At 35.1% G+C, this 25,162-nt stretch overlaps 1 protein-coding gene across 2 annotated transcripts in view; it reads left to right on the top strand.

The window, feature by feature from the left end:
* Positions 1-20,431: 20,431 nt before the first annotated feature.
* Positions 20,432-25,162, top strand: part of LOC149793337 (neural cell adhesion molecule 1-like) — a 47,795-nt gene continuing 43,064 nt past the window's right edge. Inside the window, exons 1-2 of one of the 2 annotated variants that reach the window (XM_089967311.1) lie at positions 20,432-20,613; positions 20,768-21,352. In XM_089967311.1, the coding sequence (XP_089823437.1) occupies positions 21,277-21,352 (76 nt within the window). In that variant the 5' untranslated portion in view covers positions 20,432-20,613; positions 20,768-21,276. The remainder of the gene's footprint in view (positions 20,614-20,767; positions 21,353-25,162) is intronic. The other variant, XM_089967310.1, reaches the window with a different exon arrangement.

Below are 25,162 nucleotides of genomic sequence, written 5' to 3' on the forward strand. Positions count from 1 at the left end.
AACACCAGTTAAAATTTTTGTATTATTTCAGAAAGAAACGGTCTTTAAAGAGTCTATTTTCAAAGCTTTATGTTGGACATATGGTGGCGCTCCAGATCTAAGAGCGCCTGGGGCCTGAAAAATCTTAAATCTGGACACACACACACACACACACACACACACACACACACACAGATATATTAACCCCGTCTTCATTAAGCAGAAATAATATCGACATTTCATTTGATATGACCAATTCGTCATGGCACTTTTGCCCGATATTTGTGGGAGGTCATTGTATAGCTATAGTTGTTCTTGTCGTCGCCATTCTTTGCAAGTATCTTTCATGTGCCCTGTTATATTTTAGCATTTATTATCTTCATCCCATGAAGAAGAGTAGCTTACGCAATAGTTTTTCTTAAACGTAAGAATGTTCCTCCGAATCTCTTTGTGAAACACATTTATGAAGTAGCATTAGATACTTTTATAGCTTAAAACTTACGAAAATTCTGTGCGTAAACTTACGTTGTGTCGTGAAATGTAACCTTGGAGTGTTATTTCAGCACGTATCATTTTATAAGAACAAGGCTTTCTCGCGTTTAACCTTACGCACTTTCGCTAAAAACGTGGGAAATTCAATAGGATCACAAAGAATATATCCGAGTCGAAGATTTTCGGCCATCATCAGAAAAAGACCAAGATGTTCAGATTGATCGTGGGAAGGAGGCGAGACGGTAACTTGGAACTTCCTCGGTTATTTAAGAAGAAAAACAACTCTTTAGATGCAAATGTAGAAATTTTGACCTTCCTTCAGATCTGTTGTTGTTCTTACATCATACAAGCTTCATTGGCGTCATGACGACTCGATGAGGTGTCACCACTAAGAGCACTATAAGCAATGTTCTCAACATATTAAAGCCGGGCCATTCTTCAAATTCTCTCATTAAAAAGTTGCACGAATATCATTACAAATAAAATGTACATGTATTTTATCGATGGTTGCAACGCTGTTGTTTCCACAATACAGAAATAACAATTAAAAATTTAGATTATTCAAAGTGCAATACATTTTTCAAAACTGTTATGTGAACATATTTATTGAAGTCATTTGAAAGATCGCTGGAAATACGTCATGTTGCTTTCTTCCATAACCAAAAGTGACAATAATAAATGTGATATATCAATGTATAAATTGTATTCCTACATTCACTTCCACATGGACTCACTTAGTTTAACTAGATATCGATATATTCATTCCATGCAAAGCCTAAAGTAAGCCTTCACTACATTTTAAAAATAATTGTTTGTTTACCGAAGACAGTTTGATATCTGTTAGGCAAAATATATCAAAGGTATTGACGTTGTATTGCATATCAGTTAGCAGAAAAAAGGAAATAATAATCTTAATCCAATTATGAAGCTCGTATAATCTCAACAGTGTTATTTTTTGCTTACAAGCGCTTGACTTTACTCGTCTTTGTGAAGGCTGAAAATATATGTTCAATGCGATCATTATTTCTTTGTGAAGGCTGGAAATTTGTTTTCAATACGATATATTTAAAAATTCCATCTCATGTCTCAACCTCTTATTGTCATAAAATTATAGTATGCGTTTGGTAGTTCTCATAATAGGGTTGTCATCCCCAATGATGGATGAAAATCAAGCCTAACATTATAAAAATACTTTCCTAGAATACCCATGTCCAGCGATTCCCCTTTTCTGTAACGAAATGTGCGAGAAAAACTAAAATCAATAAAATAATGAGATAGAGTCGCTGACGTGTGAAATATGATCATATTGATAAGGTGGTGTTGTTTGCCCCATATCGCACTCCCGGACAATAGTTGCATAGTTCTTTGATCAATCAATTATGCCAGAGAAATTTGACTTACGTGCAAGACATAGCCAAAATCACTTTAGAGTTACTGTTTCATCTCTAATCCCAGTAAAAATAAAGAAGCTTGCGGACATAACGATATACTTATAAAGATCTTTCATCACCGTGTAGACTGGTTTTCATACTGAGCTAATACAACAAAGTTTGATTTACTGACATGCAATAGTAGTATTAGCAACATGAAAAACGTTATTTTCATAGAACCAATGTATTATACATTTGTATAAACGCACACCCACCAAATATTAAATGTGACTCAATTAGATTATTTTTTCTGAAAAGACAAATCTACAGTCAATCAAATGTATGTCCGTTCGCAGTAAGGCTATTTAAATAGTCTTCCAACACAGTTAAAATTTCCATTTAAATAGAACAGCTACAACTGCGATATTTTTAACGTCACGGCAAACAAGGGTTTTTACTGAAATCAGAACGTTAACTTTCATTTCTGTCGCATGTTAGAAAAGTACCTGGGATGCAAATTGTGGCCATTAAAATCGCAATTAAGTCCGTATATATCCTTATGTTACGTCCCAACAGCTTCATTGATGTCACACAAAAAAAGTATGTAATGTGCCTTCAGTAATAGTAAGATAAGGAATACTTGTTAAGCTACTAAACCAATCATCGTTTTAAAATCATTCAAAAATCGCAGGTATAACGTTACCAATTAAATGGCTGAAACGTCGTCAAGTGATATTTTCAGCACCTGTCAGTTTATTAGGACCTATTCTTGCGACGTGAGCCTGTCTTTCTTCCAATAAAATATACCAAAAGTTTGGGAGGTATGAATATGATTACTTCCATGTCTCTTTGCGAATCTCGAATTCGTTTAACTCGCATCGAAAATACGAGAGAGAGAGATAGATCAGACTACAGTTATTGAAGAGGGATCTGAATACTTTTAACCCATCTCAAACATACTTTATAGTGGAATTGAATTTACAAAATAGTTTTGGTTTTCTTTCCTTCCTTAAAATATGTCAAAATATATATTTCCTTAATCTGGTTGCAATCGTAATCTACTTTAATAATACTATTTGTCGATAAAGGTGATGACAACCTTATGGATTACTGGTGCACTTATTTTGGGTAACATGATGGACAAATCATTTGAATTTTGTCTCAAGGAGAGTTTTAGTTTAAAACTTTATACGCCAAATGACACTCTTTTCACGTTTGTAATTGTCAAGGCGATAATTTGATTGATAATTCGAAAGATCAGTATACCATGACCTAGTATTGGTGTTGATCAGATAACAAATATCTCAGAATTCTCGATTTGTATATGACTTGTAAATCATCATCTTTAATGCAACACCACAAGAACGAAAACGCACATGTATAGGCCAGAATAGTGATTAACGCAGAGTAAACAGTTTTGAACTTATATGGCATCATAGCTTTCAGAGACATTTTTTTGTCGCCAGATAAAATTAAATTTTCATACGTAAGGTGAACTGTAGAAAATCACAAAGTTAATGAGTTAAACATCTACACAATATATTAGTATCTATATAAAGTGTTGCTATCGCTCAGGTATACCTATGCGTTTTATAAACAGCAATTTAATATCTTTCATTTTAAAAGAGAACGATAGACATAAGTACGCATGCACACAGAAGCATATATATATTACCATTTCATACATCATCATTGGGTCACAGAAGAAAATGTTACTAAAGATGAAAACATAAATCCAAACGCTTGGGAACCATACACACGTTTTATTTGTACCCGCTGACCGGTACCACAACACAGAGCTAAAGCCGTGCTTCCTTGATGGTCATTTACGTTGTTGAATGCACTTGTTTTTCCTTTACCTGGGTTTTCAACTATTAAATCAGTTACTGCCTGTCCTGAATAAAGCAGAGATAAGACATCGATAAAGCCAAAGTACGTGACACACACTGGACACATAAAGATACCGGTCTTTATGTCCCACGTGTTACGTTCATTGTAATCAACTATGTCACATAGACGAGAAAATCCTGGTGCAATCGTGATTGGACATCGCTGTAAACGTGTTTTCTTGTAATACATTTTATTGTAATAAATTATTAATAACAACATTACTTCAGCATTTTAAGACGATTAAAAACCTCATAAAAGAGGCATTAGGACATGTTCAATTTTTAGTAAGGGTCTCTGAATGGTAACGAGATAATCCGATTTTGCAATTAAAATTATATCTGCAGATGCCATCGTGGCAACCTTTACCCTGGGGAAAGCAGGTCACCATGAATTAATATGTGTTGCATCATCATTGGGCCATAGACGAGAGTCAGTAAAAGGTAAAAAAATATATCCAAACGTTTGGGAACCGTACTCACCGGGTAACCATGTTCGCTGACCGGCTTCTGAATGAAATGCTGTAACAGTACTTCCTTGATTGTGATTTACCTTAACGAACGCACAGATAAGATATTGGTCATGATAGTAAAAAAAAGTGAAACATTTGTTGAATCCATTTATAAAAGCGATAAAGCGTCAGTGATGGGAAAAATGGCGAAAGGCAACTAAACTTGAAAAGGATTGACAAATAAACAAAACCTTTGTGTTTTATTATACTAAAAATAATCATCTATCACTCATTTTAAAAGCTTCAGAAAAACTTTCTCAAGCGAACGTAATGTTTTCTTATTTCTAGAAGTTAAAATTCAATGTACCTGTGCATATATTGATAATGCCAGAAATACTTTCGACTTCGGATTATATGCAAGCTTGTATATACAGAACAAGTTAAAATCAAATGGCATTCATCTTGAATATCATCGCTTGCAAATTTATGTTCAGAAATAGTTCACATTAAGTCTGAATTTCAAGAGCACGTAGTAGTTTCATTTTAAAAAAATTTTAAATAATGACTTTTCTAGTATCGTACAATGCAATTGAAAAGTGCATACAAAATATTGATCGTTGCCAATTAAAAGCTAGGTACATTTTAAATCATTCTCTACATTTATTCGAAATATTTATGTTTAAGGTTTTTTATTCGAACGTATTTTCTTTCTGGTTCTGAAAAGTATTAACGGAGCTTAAATATATTTCCTTACATGTTTTGGAATCGGAAACACAAGGAGTGTAGCCTTCGTTAATAATCGAATTAAAAACAAAATGGTTCAATATATATTTCACTGATATGTTTGTAATTGACAGACATTACACTTTGCTTTTCTTTGTCAATTTCCATGGACTGCGGTGTGAATCACTTCAATCAATCGCATAGTATACTTAAGAACGCTTCCTCTCTGTATATGTCATCTTTGTTTCGACTGGTTGAAATTGGCATATTATTTATATTGATTCCCTTCTATTACTCATATTATCCTGTTTTGATACTGCATTTTACGTCCGAAAACGATGGAGTTTCAATTTATCAGCGAACAATTTCACTAAAAATCCAAAGGCCTAGTAAGAAGGGGAAGAAGAGTAGATAGTAAATGAGACTTTTGGTTTTGAATTCATTAATCGGTATATTTGTGCTTATTGCACGAAAAGGATCATACCACCATAAAGAGTTTTTAGTGGTTCAGGCATCTCTTCAGCTATGTAATCGAAATATTTTTTAACTTTCGGAAAGTAAGACATTTTAATATGCAAAAGAAGTGTGTAGGAGAGTATTTGACACAGCAATATTTTTCATATTTATACTAATTACAGGTTTAACCTTAAAACCATATGAAATATTTGCTATATAAATGCGACTCGTAGTTCACACGTTCAGTGATTCTTTCCCCCAGCTCCAGCCACATGTGACTATATGTTGGAAACAGGATGCCAGGAGTAAGAGGAACCGATATCCCTATCGCCATGCGGTCCGTTTGTATCAATATTTCATGGTAAATGAGGGTTTTACTTTAGAGTCAGCTTTTTGTGGTTCACACGATTTTCTAATATCCGTGTTCGTTCGTCAGTCTTTTGCTAACTGTGCTCTAGTTCTTGCATATTCGCCAAACGTGTTTGAGCCAAGTCAATATGCTCTTTCAGCACATCAAACTCTTCTAAATTTCAATCAAACTCACGATAACGTTCGTCTAAATCCCAAATGTTCTTCAGTGTAACAGGATAGACCTGAATGGATGCCTGGATCGGATGACCACGCAACACAATGTGATGAAATGTGATGAAAGAGCATAATTTATATAAAATGAAGTAATAAAATATATATCTTTCACGCTCCAAACACACCTATCATTCAAATACTCCATCCAAACAGTCACAAGTAAGAAAATAAAAATGATTCAGATGAAAGTGAGATTCAAATAATCTCTGGAATGTAAGTGAGATTCACGTAATATCATGTTTTCAAAATAAAGATTCAAATATTCTGTTGTAAACAAAACGACTCAATTGTACTCAACTGAAACAGCCAATTGAAACAAACATGTCTCAGTCATTTGTACAGCCGTATGATTTATATATATACTTGTAAAACTTGCAAAATGTGTCTACTGACAACCCACACAGCTCTCCCGAATTCTTGGGTTGGCTCTCACTTGTATTGGCCGTACACACCCTTCATTGATCAACCATGCGCACAAGTTTACAAACTAGCGGTTTCGTCTTCGTATGGCATTGATGGTTACATCGTCTTCCATATCGACAGACAGACTGCCAGACAGATAGCCTGAGATACCCGCAGACACATACGCACAGACAGCACAACATTTTCCTAGATTGGGTTGGCCCACTTGTATTGGCTACACCCTCCCTTCATGGATCCACCATGCGCACAGACATACACAGCTACAGACAGTACTGACAGCTTGACAGCCTCAGACAGCCCTAAACAGCTTCAGACAGTCCCCTAAACAGCCCTAACAGCTTCAGATAGCCATAAACGTATTCAGACAGCCTTAAAGAGCTTCAGACAGCCTAAACAGCTTCAAAAAGCCCTAAATAGCTTCAGACAGCCCTAAACAGCCCTATGGCTGGAGAACACAAATGGAAAACGTTCACTCCTTGACAAGATCCATTGACCAGTGTGTCAGAAACGGAACTTGCCTTAAATCCACAGTAGAGTAAGTATTAGTCAGGGTAAAATACCTGTGCTTACCGTGCTTTTAGTGAATCTCACCGCAATCTTATCTACGACGAGGTACGTGTTAGTTCAGTTGCTTACCTAGAAAACAATTATTCACCTTAGGTAACGTTGCACGCATGTACGACGATAATGATCAAATCGTTCTAAGGTGAAACAAATTATTTCTTGCCTTATTCTGTGACATTCAGAAGAGTATAAATATTACCTGTTAATTGTAGGACAGAGGTAAGTACTGACTGCATTTAATTCGTGCAATATTCTACTTTGTAAGAATATATTACCGATTGTGCACTGTGATATATCTTTCTTCAAATTGAATTGAACCATTATTTAAGTCAAAATTATTGCTCTTTGCATCCGTTATTTCCATGATGGCCAAGAAAACAATGAAGCACTTTCGACACGTACACATACGTAACCAATCCATAACTGTAACTGAATATTTCAACAACCAGAAGAAAACATTGGCTATGTGTCTGCATCTGATATTATCTCGAAACACGTATTATTCCAATCAGAAATATTTTTATAAAATAGTGTCCGAAATGAGTGAAATAAGATATAGATAGTACCAAAAATCTCTTTAAAATAAAAGCAGAAATAAGAAAATGAAACGGGCATTTCTTTATTTGCCATTATAAACTGACGATAGTTTTTTCTTATCAACCCATTGAAACAAACACGTAATCATCCGTTTTAAAGAATACATAGATCTATGTTATTTTATTTTTCTGTATGTCTGTCTCTTCTATCTCTATTTTCAAGTTTGTTCCTCTGCCTATATCTGTATATGTATGTTTAACTTACAATTTCAAAACTGTGAGAGCGAAATGATGTAACCGAAGACATCTGTGAAATCTTATCAAGCACGAAGTTGAATTCTCTAAATTGAATCTTGAGACAGACTTGTACTGACTGGGAGGCGTGTGGACAAATCCGTGTATACACGCCTATTGCCAGGTCCCAACTGCATAATATGCCGGTAGATCATGGTCACGTTTGGCTGTTCTTGTTATCGATCATAACAAACTTCACAAACCTACTGCAACAGTATGCGAAAGCTGTTTCTACATCAATGAAGTTGCAGTTGGATCAATATTTATATAATATAAAATACGGCTATCTGTTGTTTAGTGAAATATTGAGAACTCTGTTTATTTGATTGATATGGCACACCATATCGTTCAAAATGAATGAGCTGTAGCGATTGTAGGGTGACCTGGAGTGAGCTGGAGAATGCAAGCACGGAGAGATCGTAGGGTGAACTGAAGTAATTATTGGGTGAGCTGGAGTAATCGTAGGTTGAGCATGGAGATATCATAGGGTGAGCTGAAGTAATCATAGGGTAAGATAGATTAATTGTTGGGTGAGCTTAAATAAATGTAGGGTGAGCTGGATTCATGATTCATGATATTCACGACTTCCGCATATCTGATGCACCCCATCAGTACTTTGTTTCATCGAAACTCAATGGATTCATAACCTAATGTTTTAAAAGGTCGGACTGGGGTATGCTTGATAAAGCTGACAGAATTTTTCGTAGCAGCAGTAAAAAGAGACATATTTCACAACGCCATATCTGACTCGACGTTCAGTTATTATAGTTTGGCCTTTAAAAAATAACTAGATTCTACCACTTGTACTTAATGTAAACTATAACAATTCGTATATTTGCTCCGACTTGTTTTCTTTAATTATAAAACTAACTCGCACTTATCTGTCCTGTAGTCTCTCTTTCTCTTCTTTGTCTTCTTAACATATAATCTCTGACTGTGTGCTTGATGCTTCTCTGCATGTATAATGCAATCTTTATCGTATGTATGTATGTATGTATGTATGTATGTATGTATGTATGTATGCATGTATGTATGTATGTGTGTGTGTTGGTTTTTTCTTCATTAGATCACAGGTCAATGGTCCCTGGCGCTGGTAATTTAATTGTACACAACATAGATAGGGTAATACAATGCCACATCTATTTATTTATAGAACGATTAATATTACCATTCGAATTTCGTGCAGATTAGCATGAATGTGAAATTCTAAAATGTAATCATTTAATTTAATACATAGGGTTTACAGTACAGTTTTAAAATATGAATATGAAACTGACAAAAGATTTACAAACGACGGCTTCACGACTTCAACCACATCAACGATAAGAGTCACTGTCATCGCAGTTTCATCGATGATAGAGGGATAAAACATTGTATGTAACTTGTCCTGCTTATCTATATTTATATCTCCTTAATAGCTGTGTCCTAGTCTTTATGTCTGTAACTGAATGCATGAATGTTTGTTTGTATTATGTATATAAAGGTTCGGTGTAGGCAAGTATGTTATTTTGTTTCTTCATGTATATGACATTTCATGTATATCACATTTCATGAATGTATTTGTACAATGGACAGTATCAAAGCTAATTTAATCTTAAATCTAAGGTGGTGTAACCAAAGACGTATGTGTCGTCTTATCACACTAATACAGGCCTATATAAAAGAATCGTGTGGCGGACATAAGTGTCCTGCAAGAGAGGCGTATTGAGCAGCAGGTAGTTGCCACGATTTCTGACAGAATGAATAGTTTAATTCTTTTGTGTTCATTCTTTCAAGCATTATATCTTGGAGCGGCAGATTACACACTGGATTATGACCAGGATGGTGGAGTTATTTCTGCACTTCTGAAGAAAATTTCGACTTTGGAAGAACGCGATCGTGAGATCAATAGAAAATTAGAAGAGATTGATGTCCTTAAAGGTCGTCTTAACGAGGCTCACAGACGACTGGAGAATATGAAGAAATTAGAGTACAGGCTGCAAAAGGCTGAAAAACGAATATGGATGTTTTTGATGCCAACAGAACAGGTGACAATATGGATATCGTTTCCTCTGGCTCCGTCCGGATACAACGAGTTGTTTCCAACATAGAGTCTCGTCAGGCTAAGATGGGTGACAAAATAAAGGAACTTCTCTTCTTCAAGAATCGCATTCAGACGAGTATAATTTCTCACTGTTTTCTGTTAACTTATATATATATATATATATATATATATATATATATATATATATATATATATATATATATATATATATATATATATATATATATATGTGTGTGTGTGTGTGTGTGTGTGTGTAGATTCAATTTGTCAAATGTCCGCCAGTACAGTTGTTCGTGATGTTCACATTTCTTACTCAAAGTCAAGAACTTTTACGACTACATGGTGGGAGATAGTTCTAAAACACTTTAAACGTTTTCAATAGTACTATCCTTTTCGCGCAACAAGCAAACAAGCATTACCTGTTAATAAATTACAAAACCAAAAGACTTATTTATTATCTACTCTACCTCCCCACTATATGGGAACTTTGGTCGACTAGTTAAATGATCCACTAATAAACTGAAATTCCATCTTTCTAACGTGGAAAATGCAGATTCAAAACAGAATAACAGGAATCATAGCAGAAAATCAATATAAATATCATGCTGATATTGACGTAACGCATTACAAAAAACAACTGAATCCATGCCTTTTATTACTCTCAGACATTTCCCACAGCTTGCACAAAATTACACGATCATCACTGCGACCTTCCCATATGACGAATTGTTTTGAAGTGGATTAATCTCGTGTGTAGTTTGCAAAATTTTTTCAATGGTATCGATTTTTTTCAATTATGTCATTTTCTAAATGAGTAAAATTCCAATTCAAGCACTTCATACGTTAAAGCAACACGATGATTTCGCATTAATTTTCCCCATCTGTATATTTTTTAGAAATAACCAGGCTTAAAATGGAACTGTTGATTGCAATTATCAGCTTTGACTGTAATATTTATAAACCTAGAAGAACATTTCAACAACATTTCACGCATTTGTTATGAAATGGTTATTACAAACATTGATTACAAATTCTACTAATAGATCTGCATGTATTAAGATGACTTGTCCTTTTTCTATTTCTTGTTATTCTAGTGCAAAATATGGGTGTAACAAAAGACGTAAAAAGGACAGTCATAAGAAAGGCTGCATTTACAGCGGTGTTCTCCGCAGTTTCCGTCATAATTACACCAGGTCGTTCTCTTCAATTTGACAGGGTTGATCACAATGAAGGTAACGCATACGATCCAAAGATCGGAATCTTTACTTGTGCAGTATCTGGCACATACTTTTTCTTAACCAATATCTTATCTATGGCTGGTGCAGGACAAGTAAGAATAGATATTGTAGTTGAAGGTCTAGTGAAAGGGGGAACAAGTGCATTCAACGACATAAATTATGACCAAGGAATCACTGCTGCAGTTCTACATTGCGATGACGGTCAACAGGTGTGGGTACAAGCCCTTCAAGGTTCCCAAGCCTATGGATTGACTCTTTCATCGTCTACTCTCATGCTTCTGTGGCCCAGTGATGCTGCAGCAAATAGTAACTGACGCAGACATACGTTCCTCAGAATAACAGTTGCCAGAAGAACATTTGCAGTTGATATTAAAAGATATCAATTAAAGGCTAAAATCGGTAAATCTTTTTTAACTCTAACAAAATATTAATAAAATGATTGTCCATTTCTAATACCGCTTTTAAGAGATTTCATTCGTATTTAAACGCTTAAAATATATACGAAATTAATGGTTGTATAAATCTTGTATTATATATTGAACAGGAACATTGACGTTCAACAAGTTATATAAGTTAAAGATGGCGAAATTCATAAACATATACATATGTATCTTGTACTAATAGCTCTAGTATTGTTTGACTCATTTAATTTGCCACTTTATACAAGCGAAGTTACCTTTTCTATATTCCTACTTTGAGGTAACAATGCATAACTCACCAGTCAGATTCAAATCTCCGACTTAATGGCAGTTTGACAAGAGTGACAATATAACCTTTTCGTTAATTCAATTACATGAGAAAGTTATTGTTATTTTTCGACATTCTGAGAGAGATACGAAATAATCATATTCATTCCTCCCAAACTGGTAAAATATTGTTGGAAGAATATCGGTTAGATGTCCAAAATATTGATCGTTATAAACAAACAGGTGCTGAAACTGTCACTGGGCGACGTTTCAACCATTCAATTTCTAAAATTATAACTGCAGTTTCGAATGATCTTTTAAAAATTATATTTGGTTTAATAGCTTCAAACTATTGCTGACGTTGTTATTATTAATGGTACATCACAGAACTGCTATGACATCAATGAAGGTCAAATGACGTAAAAACAACAGCACATATGGGCATGATGACCATTCAGAACGGAAACGGTTTACATTCAAGGTCATATACAAGAATGCGACAGAAAGGGTTGAGAACTTTCTGATTGACGTGACTACAATTTTTATCCGTGATATTATCACATGTGGCAGACATCATGACGGTGGCGCATTGGGAATGTCATCCGTGCATTATCGTCGCATGCTAAAAAGGCATTAGGATGGAAATAGCGGCCATTTTAAGCTAATCTCACTCCCGTGGTTTTCATTGCATCGTAATAACTTCATTGACGTTACTAGGTGACGATAACTCGTCATAATATCAACGCAAATGGTAGATTTTGGCTACAGATAGAAACATCCTGGGCTTAGTTTCACAAAACAACGTTCCGCCCAAGATTTTCTTAAATTTTTACGTACGATATTCATACTGATTATGGGTGTTTCACTAATGAGAATTATGTACTTTTTTGTTCCTAAATTTCCCTTAAAATTTTAAGTAACGTTATGTAAAGTACCAGGCAGCCGTAGGTGGCAAGTTTTTGGTACGCCAGTATGTTTGTGGAGAGCGCGAATCACAATGAGAGGGTTGTTTTGAGATGCGTCCTGGCATTGCAATATATACCGTATAACGGGTCATTCTCGATTTTAAATCATGTTTATAAACTTGCTCTGTAAAACAAATAAATTCGTAAACAATAATGTGTATATGATACATGTTACTTTGTTGATTTTTCCGAAAAATATAAACAGGCGAGAAATTAAGTGATCAATTTTAATTACATTCTTTCAAAACTACAGCAGAAGAATTATGCTATTTTATACGGTATGTCAAGTTCAGAAATTGTATATCTTCAAAGAGAATATATTGATATTAGTAAAGAAATAAATCAAGACGGTGAAATTTCTAAACCAGAAGAAAAAAAGATGACATACATAGTTTTTTTCATACCTATTATTCTTCATGGTAATATCGCTGTCTTTTAATGTTGTTGTTTTGGGATATCGTCATTTTCCATCGCATGATAGGTAATACATGGCGGTCAAAATAACTGGTGGGGAAAGAAATCGGAAAAATCCGGTAACATTCTCCGACACGGGAGCTACTTGCATGCTTTCTCATACACCCACATTGGCCGAGGTCAAGACTCAAACCCACGCGGACAAAGCTGAGATGGCAGTGATGAGACCAATAGACCCAGGGCCACGCTGTCCTGTAATAAATCAATAATACAAAAAAAAAGTCCTTACTGTCATCGTCAGCAACATCTTCGTTATCACCAAAATCAGATAGTCATATATATATAAGCGACATAAATATTCTTGAAGAATATTTAAAATGGAAAGGAAAAAATGAGTATGGTTGGTATTATACGGTATTTAATTCCAGATGTGACCGCTCCAATTCCCTGACTGTTTAGAGCATCCGCCGCGGATGTGGAAGGTCGCGTATTCTATCCACGGCCACATCATACCAAAGACTTATCAAAATTATACTAGCATCTGCTTCGCATGGCGCTCAGCATTAAGAATTTAGTGTTAGGACTGTTCGGCCTGGTGTCAGGATAATGTGACTGGGTGGGACATAATGTTTCATGTTTATGGCATGATGCCCCTGTGCTGGACAATCACTCTAAAATGCAACACTGCAAACATCGTAGCGATATGACTGAAATTTTTAAAGCTACGTTAAACATCCAAATCACACGCGCAATTCCATTTAGATATTAGGCAACATTTCACTTCGACACAACTATTATATAGAGACTAATATACTGTTCGCAGTGATTTATTATGATTCCATTGTGAGCTTAATAAACTATTCTCACTTTTTGTGTACCTATTTCCATTGAAACTGCATATTTGTACAATTATTTCTCAGAGCCACGGATATTCTGATCAAGAAACATTGCTGTATATATGTAAACCTGAGCAGATTAGTATTAAGGCAAATGACAATCTGTCTCTATGCATCATGTAAAATTAGGGTGTACAGTTCATGTTATCAAAATTCGTTTGAAATAATTAAATCAAAATGCCTGCTCACTCGTGTAATTCAGGTGATACTGATTATCTAACAAAGTGGCAATAACTCAAATTGCAGCAAATCAAAAGAATAAGATTACAAAACGAAAACAATTATTATCTTGAAGCTTATTTACATTTTCCTCAAGCTTCTATTTCGAGAGTGTGGCTGTTTGCAGAAAAATGTTATTATTCACCTTTCCTACATAATTGTCAATTTGCTTGCCTTATTTACTGAACAGATTTGAATGTTTTAGTACAAGTCTATATCATGTCTCTTTTTATGATAAATGTTTTTTTTAGCCAAGGTATTCAGACATTTCGAAACAGTATCTCATCTTAATTTCAATCAGCTTTATGGTGGCATCCTATCTTAGTATGCATTTTTTTCTTCAAATACATTAGTTTACAAAGTTAATGTTATTAAAAACAAAACCGCAATAGAATAAAAAGAACAGTGCATCTTGTATGACATTCAAGTGAACACACTAATAGTCTATGAACGGTAAGAATGTTGTTAGTGTAGGGCGTTTAAATGCTGTTGAAAATAGAAAATTTAAATGATTATCTTTTCTAAGAGACTTCTATGCCTAGATATCGATGATGAGTCTATGTTCTAATTTCCTTTAGTTATTTATGCATTCATGTAATGTCTCGGTTTTATTTAGATTTTACGAGACTGTTCGTCTCATAAACTCTTAGTCTAGCTGTTCTCATGACACGATAGAGAGAGAGAGAGAGAGAAAGGAAGAAGAAGAGTTCAAGCTCTCTTGAAAGAGGTGTCACTTTGACAACGAAGATATGGCATACCCTAAGGAACATGGCGATGCGAGGGTACTTCGGGATGATGTAACGACACAAGCCTCTTTGAGTTTCTGACGAATGGACTCTTTATTGAAATACTCAACATACAACATTACATTCCAATATCAACATTCCGAAATGACTCTTCATAAACTACGATATTCCTTCACTTACCAACATCATACATTTGCATCATTTCTGCCTTTTACAATAGAATACAGATAATTCACGATAGCTAAAGAATCTAAAATTCAATATTTCAGACTAATACCCCATCTCAAATATACTTTATCGTGGAATTGAATTTACAAAATAGTTTTGGTTTTCTTTCCTTCCTTAAATTATGTCAAAATAGTTGATATTTCCTTAATCTGGTTGAAATCAGAATCTACTTTAATAATACTAGTTGACAAGCACCGATAAAGGTGATGACACCTTTACGGATTACTAGTAAACGTATTTTGGGTAAAATGATGGACAAATCATTTGAATTTCGTCTCAAATAGAGTCTTAGTTTAAAACTGTATATGCCTAATGAAGATATTTTCACTTTCGTAACTGTCAAGGCTATAATTTGAGTGATGAGTCGGACAATCAATATAGCATGACCTAGTATTGGCGTTGATCAGATAACAAATATCCCAGAATTCTCGATTTGTATATGACTGGTAAATCATCATCTTTAATGCAACACCGCAAGAACGAAAACGCACAGGTATAACGCAGTGCAAATAGAATAGCGATTAGCGCAGAGCAAATAGTTTTGAACTTATATGAAATCATATTAAATATTCATACGTAAGGTACCCTGTAGATAATGACAAAGTTAATTAGGTAAACATATACTAAATATATCTATATATAATTTTCCTATCGCTCAGGTCCGCAAAATGCCTTACACCTAAATAGCAATTTAATATCTTTAATTTTAGAAAACAACGATATACATACGCACGCTTGCACACACAAGCATATATATTACGATTTGTTACATCATCATTGGGGCACAGAAAAAAAATGTCGCAAAAAGATGAAAACATACATCCAAAAGCCATCTGAACCATACACACCTTTTATTTGTACCCGCTGACCAGTACCACAATACAGAGCTGCAGCAGTGCTTCCTTGATGGTGATTTACTTTGTTGAATGCACTTGTTCTCCCTTTACCTGGGATTTACTACCTGTCGTGAATAATGCAGAGATAAGACATCGATGAAGCCTAAGTACGTGACAGACACTGGACACATAACGACACCGGTCTTTCTGTATTATATGTTACGTTCATTGTAATCAACCATGTCACATAGAAGAGAAAGTCCTAATGTAATCGTGATTGGACTAAAGGAGAACATTGCTGTAAACGTGTTTTCTTGTAATAAATGTTATCGTAATAAATTATTAAAAAGCACATTACTTCAGCAATTAAAGACGATTGAAAACTTCATAAAAGAGGCATTAGGAAATGTTCAGTTTTTATTAAGGGTTTCGGAATGGTAACAAGATAATCCGAATTTGCAAATACAATTATAATGCCCTCGTGGCAACTTTTACCATCAATTACTATGTGTTGCATCACCACTGGGCAATAGACGAGTGTCAGTAAAAGGTTAAAAAATATATGCAAAGGTTTGGGAACCGTACCCACCGGGTACCCATATTCGCTGACCGGCCTCTCAATGAAATGCTGCAACAGTACTTCCTTGATTGTGATTTACCTTGATGAACGCACTTGCTTTCCCTTTCCCTAGGACTTCAACTACACTTTCAATTTCTACCTGTCTTGAATTAAGTACAAATAAGATATTGGTGATGATAGTGAAAAAAGTGAAACATTTGTTGAATCCATTTATAAAAGCGATAAAGCGTCAGTGATGTCAAAAATGAAGAAAGGTAACTACCAAACTTGAAAAGGATTGACAAATATACAAAACCTTTGTATTTCATTATGCTAAAAATAATCATCTATCGCTTATGTTAAAAGCTTCAGAAAAACTTTCGCAAGCGAACATATTATTTTGCTATTTCCAGAAGTTAAAATTCAGTGTACCTGTGCACATATTGATTATGCCAGAAGTACTTTCGACTTCGGTTTATATGCAAGCTTGTATACACAGAACATGTTAAAATCAAATAGTATTCATATTCAATATCATCGTTTGCGAATTTATGTTCAGAAATATTTCACAGTAAATCTGAGTTTCAGGCGCACGTAGTAGTTTCATTAAATTACTTTTTTAAATAATGACTTTTCTAGTATCGTACAATGCAATTGAAAAGTGCACACAAAATATTGATCGTTGCCAATTGGAAATAATCCGAGGGAAAGAACAGAACCACACCCTGTATGATGGATAAGGAAGATATGGGGTTTTTTTTAGAAAACATATATGATGATATTGTAATTCAGAATATTTTAGTAATTCTAAAAAATCTCTTTTGGTTATTCAGGTGTGAACATACTTTCCTACGCTTCAGCCTTCTGTATTCAGAATATGAAAATTTAGTTTCAGCAAAATATCCTTCTTACAACACAGGGTATCACCCCCTTACATTGCGCGCCGTATTTCATGCCTGTTAATGGTATTTCATATTCTTAACTATACAGTATACATATAAACAAAAAATAAAAAAGCATCAACGTTACGACTCTAAAATTGTATTAAGTTATACGCCACTTTCTACCGGCTGTATTAAGTGTCATTTTGTAGTCCAAAGAAAAGAGATGTTGGTAAACTAAGAAATATTCATACATGTATTTTCAGTTCAAATAACAAAATAAATTAAACAATGTTAAATCCAGATTAAAAAATAATCAGGTTATATTCGGGGATTTGGTCTTAAATTTAAAAAAACATCCTCATTACTGAATGATCCCAATCGGTTTCCTGAAAGATTAGTGGTCTCAAGCTTTGTTGTTTACGGCAGACCCCTGGTTCCAAAGTTTTGATCACACACACACACACACACACACACACACACCCCGAAAGACTTATAATTTCCTTTTCGCCCCAGTTTCTGTCATGTCGGATCGATTTGTTTTCCGTTTTGCACAAATAATGGAAACAGAGCTTTGTCGGAATATGGAGGCTAGTGGAGAGATACGTTTGAATGGGGTATAATAGTCAGTTTCTTCTCGTGCATGAGTTTCTTGCGGTACACTAATCTGTACACGTTTGCGTTGGTAGAGACTTCCTTCCTCTCTGGTGCACCACGTGTTTATAGGCTTTGGTATTGACAAAGGGCGGAACATACCCTTTGGCCATTCTGTCCTTCTAAATTTTTCTGACTTGAACTCATTAAATTTCAAGGTGTAGATGTAAGTCGTCGTTATAAATTTACTGGGAGACAGCTTCTGCGTCAATTTTCTTTTATAGTGGATCTGGAGACTTGATTTTGTGGCAGAAGCGGAAAGCATTGATTCAGGCTCACTCATGTCTTCCTTAAAATCACTTGCATCTATTTAAGCTAACACTTCCGTTCGTGTAGGAGGTAAAATGGCACGTCGTTACCTCTGAATCTTCTAGTTTCTTACTGGAATAATGCAATCGTTTCATCTTGAATGCAAAGTTTTACATGCACTAGGTCCCTGTCTTTAGGGCAAGTGTCTTTCCCTGGGAGTATCCATTCAGTTTTCAAACCGTAAAAATGAAAGAGTGAAACCAAATTGCTCTTCTGGACATATATTTCCAGAGAGTCATAAGAAAGTTTACTTCAGAGAATAAAATGGACTAAGCCTCCTCAAGGTATTTGCTAATCTGTCAGGAGAAAGGACATTTAGCTACAGAATACCCACAGCGCAAATGCAAAGGAAAGAAAAGAAAGATAAAGTTAAATCATTAACAGGAAAAAGAACATTGATCTTCAGAGCGTCCTAAGAAGAAGAAGGAAGAGAATAAAAAAACCAGATGAAAAGAAGAAATAGGATAAGTATTCAGAAACAGACGAAGACCCCATCTGCATCAAGAAATGTAAGAAATACAGACCCTTGAAAAGGCAACAGAAAAGGAACAATAATCCATGCCAGGAAAGAAATTCAGAAAAGCAGACAGACAGTGAAAAAAGGAAGGAAGAAAATGGATTTTTGTAAAGTGTTGTAAAATTTTCATTGTGATTCAAATATGATATTACACCATGGAAAACGTAAGTATCTCTTGGTCTTGATGTTTTATGCTCTGGATAAGTGAATTTAACAAGCACTCACACACACACACACCATTCGATCATGTGTAAAGAGATTGAAATTTGACTTGATTTGGAAATCGCTGAGTACTATCTCTTTTCTAAGAGATGTTGGTGGCCATTAAAAAGGAACGTTGGGTATTTATTTTTGAAAATGGACATGTCATGATGCGCTTTAGCTATTTCAATCCCATACCACGGCCATGGTCTTCCTAGTTATAGCCATGCTTAAAGTGTCGCAATGATTAGCTGCCTACACACGTTGCTAGTTTCTGCTTGTGACGTCACGCGTCGCTCTCTTCAATTTGGAAGAGATGCGTGCATCTCTGATTGGAGTTATGTAACGCTATATTTGATTGATAAAACATTTCAATTCTTTTCTATGCGGCCTTGGGCTATAAATACAAGTGCCATTTCCCATTGTTTCACCTGTTCTCAACAACGATCCAGATGTATAGCATGTTTATAACCGCAGAGTCTAAGAAGTATACGATGTTGGTAAGCGTGGAGGCATTCAAACCAGTGTCGGGAATGCTATTTAACCTGGATTATATGATGTATGTTAATCGTTATGGGCCATTATCATAATCACTGACACGGCTAGCTGGAAGATAATGTATGTGGAGAATGAAGACTGTCTGTAGAGGGTGTTGCTGTACGGACACCTCATGAGATGAAGTGTGAGGAAAGAAGAATGCTGGAGAGATACTGCTCATGTTAAGTCGTTTTGGTTACGAACCCCATGGCCCTTCGGAGGGTACCCCACGTCGCTAGAAAAGAGAGATACTACACCATATGTGTTTGTCTCTGTTTTGTGTATATGTTTGTCCATATTGGCTATTATCGTTTGACCCTATAAACACTTTTGACTCAATAAACCCAGTTTTAATGGTAAACCTATGGGCCGCTTCAACACTGGATTTCCTGTATGATCCCCAAGAGCCACATCCATGTAAGTCAATGACCAAATGTTGATCCCCTTAAGACCCCCACACCCCACCAAATCACCACTGGGGGTGCACTGATGTACTTATTCACTAACAGAGACTCTTGTTTTTCATGCCACTAACATTGAGAGCTCTTAAATAGCCCCTTCTTATTTGTATATGAATAGCGATCTTTTTTCAAGTTGTATTACGATAGGGCCTTTTGTACAGCTTGCTTCAGGTATTCCTAAACAACATTTGTTACACACGGCTTATATTTCAATTGAAAAGGAAGCGGGTAAATAGGTATGCATATAACATGTATAGTTTAAATGCCGACCAGGTAATATAATCTTAACTGACTTAGGAGGTAAATGATAGTTACTTCCGCGTACGTTATAAGCAGAGTCTATATTGTCCTATATGGAACCAAATCTGCCACGTTATAAGGCGAAGAGCTAGCAAACGTCTACATGAATTGAAGCCAGCCCACTCTCGCTGTCGTAGATTTTGAACCTCACGGAATGACCAAGTAAGGCATTTCACTAAGTTTCTTTCACTTATCGACTATGTTAACGCATTTGATGTTTATCGTTGGTGAATCGCATTTTCTTATATGAAACTGGCAAAGTCATTATCATATACCTTCGGCGCATTTTATTGTAACATATATTTTTTTTTTTCAGAACGATTATATGAAAGGATTATTATCAACACTGTATGATGTGACAGGAAGGTCCCATGAAACTGTTTCCTTGGTGTCAGTAGAGAAAATTCAGGGGACCTAATAAACGCCATAGAATAAATTGACATATTAACCTCAGTAAACTTAATATTATATAAGTCCTCGATTGAAACGAAAATTAAAAACTAAACAGCATCGTCACTTTTCCGATTTGTAGTGTAATCTCATTTCTTCGGATTGTATAACGGCGATTGAAACAAAGTGATGAATGCAGAACTGAGGAGAAAAAGTAAATTTCTTTTACTAAGAAAAGTACATATTCTTAGCTAGGAGGCTTGTATTAATGAAGTTCTAATCTATAACTCTCCACACAGCTGTTGTGTATTTTTCATGTGCCTCGTGAACAACTCTGGTTACACAAACAGCAAGAAGAACAAAGTGTTCAGTATTGCATTTCTTGGGAGTCACCATTAGACTTCTAGAAGGATCTCGAACATATTCAAAGGAGCAATGGGTACTGCTTCCCAGTCACTAGTACTGTTTATTGTTTTCTGTTTCATAATGACAGGAACCCTTTCCCAAAGCTGTAAGTATATACAGAATCTATTCCATTAGCAATATTTTTTTATCTCAATTCCATCATGCCTGTATAATATGAAGGCCGTTTGTTGCATCAAGGTCAGTTTATATTGCAATAATAATTTACGCCTTGATGAAAGATGTTGCAGATGGCAGATTAAAGATAGATCCTATTAATTTGTGTATTAAACAAAAACCACTAAGTGCGTGTGAATGACGTTTTAAATTTTGTCAGTTAGTTTTATATCTAGTCAAACCCTTATATCTTAATATCCTCTAGTTTCTTACCTCTTTTGTGACTTAATCTCATAGGCAAGTAAGTAATCAAGCAAGTAAGGTAACCTATATTGCCTTCGTCGATCGTTGCATCTTTTCTAAAGAAGAAAGTTATATACATATACATACATACATTCTTCAACCAGATATCACTATATCAGTATATTAATTATAATTGCATTCTTAACAATGGTACCAACGTTAGTTAATTAACATAAAGGCCGGAATTTGGCATGGAATCTCCATGCTGGTTTTGTCCAGGTACTTGAAGACATTCGGAACATTGTAGATCCAGAAATAAAGTTGGATGCAGCTGTAGGAATATATACATATGTAATGGGTATAGTGAACAAAATCGACAAAAATATTCTGACTGTGGATTTATTTCCTTTCACTACTATATTTTGAAATGTGAAGAAAAGTAGTTCCAAATATTTTTAATGGCGGCGAATAAGATATGAGGTTCATTTTCGGAACAGGTAGAGGTACTCCGATTTGCTACGAGACTGAATTAACTCCCTTTATCTTCTGGTGTAATCGCACCGACACATCCCTCTGGTAATAATGATTGGTATGTACACACTTTTATTAGTCCAAATTTCTCAGATTACTTTTATCTATTTGTATTTGATAACTTGAGCAGTCTCTCTGGCCTAAGTGGTTAACAAGTGTCCTCCTCGGAAAGTGGTACCAGCAACTGCCTCGCTTAACGCTCAGCCTAAAGAGGCTAGTGTTAGGACTGGCTGGCTTGGTTTCAGGATAATGTCACTGGGTGCGAAATGATGCTACATGTCTACAAAATGACTAAAATTATTATAGCTGCGTGAAAAATCTAAATCACGCATACACACACACAAACGTTCTGCCAACTATATTAAGCTAGACGATGATTCAAACAAATGCATTCTACTTTATAAGCGTTAATAAATATTTTCTTCAGGAACATCTTATGCAAAAGCCTTCAATATCTATTTTTCTCAATCTATACCTTGCAACGGCCAAAAAAACATGAAATAAAGAAGTTCGTTTAAACATGAAAATATACACATTATATTGCTGATATATTTCTGTTCTTGGTCGTTTTAATTATTTGGGGTAGGAGTACGATCTAAGCATGCCCAATCGCATTTCACAGCCAGAACCAACATACTGATCAAGTACAGTGCATGATGGTTGACGTATTTAACTTTTCTCGTCATACATATTTCACTGAAATGAATTACTTTATTGTTAAATATCGCAACTTAGAAAATTCTTGCGCATAACAGTTGCACTTGTTAATGGAAATATTATTCATTTTCGTGCTTTAAGATCTAGTGGAATCAATTTGGCAGTATTGATGTGTCCAAAAACTCAGTTGGGCTGGACGTTGTTTCATTAAATTATTTCATTCTGTAAATATTTTCTCTGGAAATAATTAAGACTCAAAAAACTAATATTCTTGGATAGAGGCACTCGCTGAGATTATAGGGAATTCATACATGGAATTAAAATATTGTGTTTCAACAAAAGACTGTTTGTACAATAACACGATTCAGGCCGCCAGAGGCAAATAAACACCTTCAGCATTGGACTTAATTTGGATTTACACTGAAGTTTATTCAGAACTTTTATTAATAGGACATGTCTCTGGAAGTATTTTGTAATTTAATTTGAAATACCTTAAGTTCTATTTTTAATGTTTTTCTTTGTATTCTATAGAAATAAATTAGTTGTTGAATTTGCATAGCTTGTTGCTTTTCACTCTTTTCTTTTCTTTTTTTTTAGCGTAGACTCGTAACAGAATACATATATTCATAATACCAAAAGCAATATAAGCAACACGCAATCACTAAAATGTAAACAAAGCTACAAACAGCTGGAAATGGATACATATTTGACAAACTGGATGTGCATTCATGCCAGTACTCCTTTAAGCTATATAACCATGTTATGCTTTAACACGCATTCTTTTATATTAGTTACCAATATGCAAGGCATGATCACTGGCCATGAAAACTACCTCATGTCTAAATATAACCATATATGACTACTGTCAGACCCTTAATTTTCTTCACAAACCTGTTTTCCATGTGCGACAAAACTGGCTCAAAGTCAGATTTAGTGATGTCGATTGCAATAAGCTGATAAAAACTTATCTCTAAGTGTATTGTGGCACCCCATGTTCTCTCGCTGCCCTATATGCAAGTACTTTATCTTCAAGGAAGACTTAGGCCTAGGCTAATGCAGATGAAAAATCTTGCTGGTTTCTCTTTTGGATTCAGCGGTGAGATTAAAGTATGTAAACTGGTTAAATTGTAATATGCATTGCTCATTTTTTTCTTCCGTATATTAATAAAGACATAATCGTATCTCATCTTCCTTCTGTTTTACATTGAGAAAATTGCATTTGTTTTGACAAGTGACACTTGTTTCTATCACTCAAGGATGCGTGATGTATTTGTAGTTATTCAAAGCCTTAGAGAAGAAGTGGCATTATTGCAATTAAGTAGGTTTAGACATTTAAAAATAATTTTTACAAAACCTATATTGATTCGAAACCTTCATTGAGATTTGTGATTGATTTGCATCTTAGATAAGAAAGCAGCCCATTGATTATGGAATCAAAAGGTCACAGGTCAAGGTCACTGTGAGTCAAGAAAGAATAAGTTTTTTCAATACTATGGTAATTTTATATTTAGACTATGTACTTCGACCAAAGTTTAAAGAGGAATTGCACTCAAGGTATTGAAGATGCCTTTTGAACTACGGATCAAAACGCCAAGGTCAGGACCATTGTGATTCAGACGATGGCTTTTATTGGATAACTTTATTCCAGAATAAGTTCTTTGACACACCTTGTGGATGACTTGCACATAGTACAATAAAATAAACAGATAGCTTCTATTCTTGAGAGATTACACGTATGGTTAGTCTAATAAGAAAATAATAATTTCTGCCCAGTAAGTCCAGGACATTGAGACACATCTCCCAATAATTTCCTGAGTCAACCGTGCACAACTAGGTTGATTGAGGACTATTAAACACATGTCGAGAATATAGCGCATTATTCACAGTACGCTTGTGGCACACGTCTTAGACCGTTGGTTTTAAAATACGTGGACGTGTTTTTCTCAGTGATGGTACCACTTGACAAGGAAATTAATGACATCATAATAATTATACTTGTTCAATGGTTTTTGGTGGATTTTATTGATGCAAAAGTTAACCTTTGACTACTCAGATATCCTCATGATATTTAGATCGGACACTCAGAATTAATTGCCAGACATTCGATCAGTAAGAAAGCACGTTTCATTTACATAGTTTCTAAACTTACTCCTATCATGCCACAACCAGGCTTTGTTTCATCACTGTGATAAAGGTTAATAGCGTACAGTGGCGATGCATGGTAACCAGCTGTCTAAAAGTTCTCAGTATATCTAGAATACTGGAGCCATCTTTGATCTTTACATAATCTCTATAACCTTGGCGGATTTGGTCTGAAATTTGTAAGGAATGAAATGATTAAAAATTTTGCGTTACACTGTAATTGTGCCAG

This window comes from Sinohyriopsis cumingii, chromosome 8 (assembly GCF_028554795.1).
Source record: "Sinohyriopsis cumingii isolate HCF-2022 chromosome 8, ASM2855479v2, whole genome shotgun sequence".
NCBI classification, from domain to species: domain Eukaryota; kingdom Metazoa; phylum Mollusca; class Bivalvia; order Unionida; family Unionidae; genus Sinohyriopsis; species Sinohyriopsis cumingii.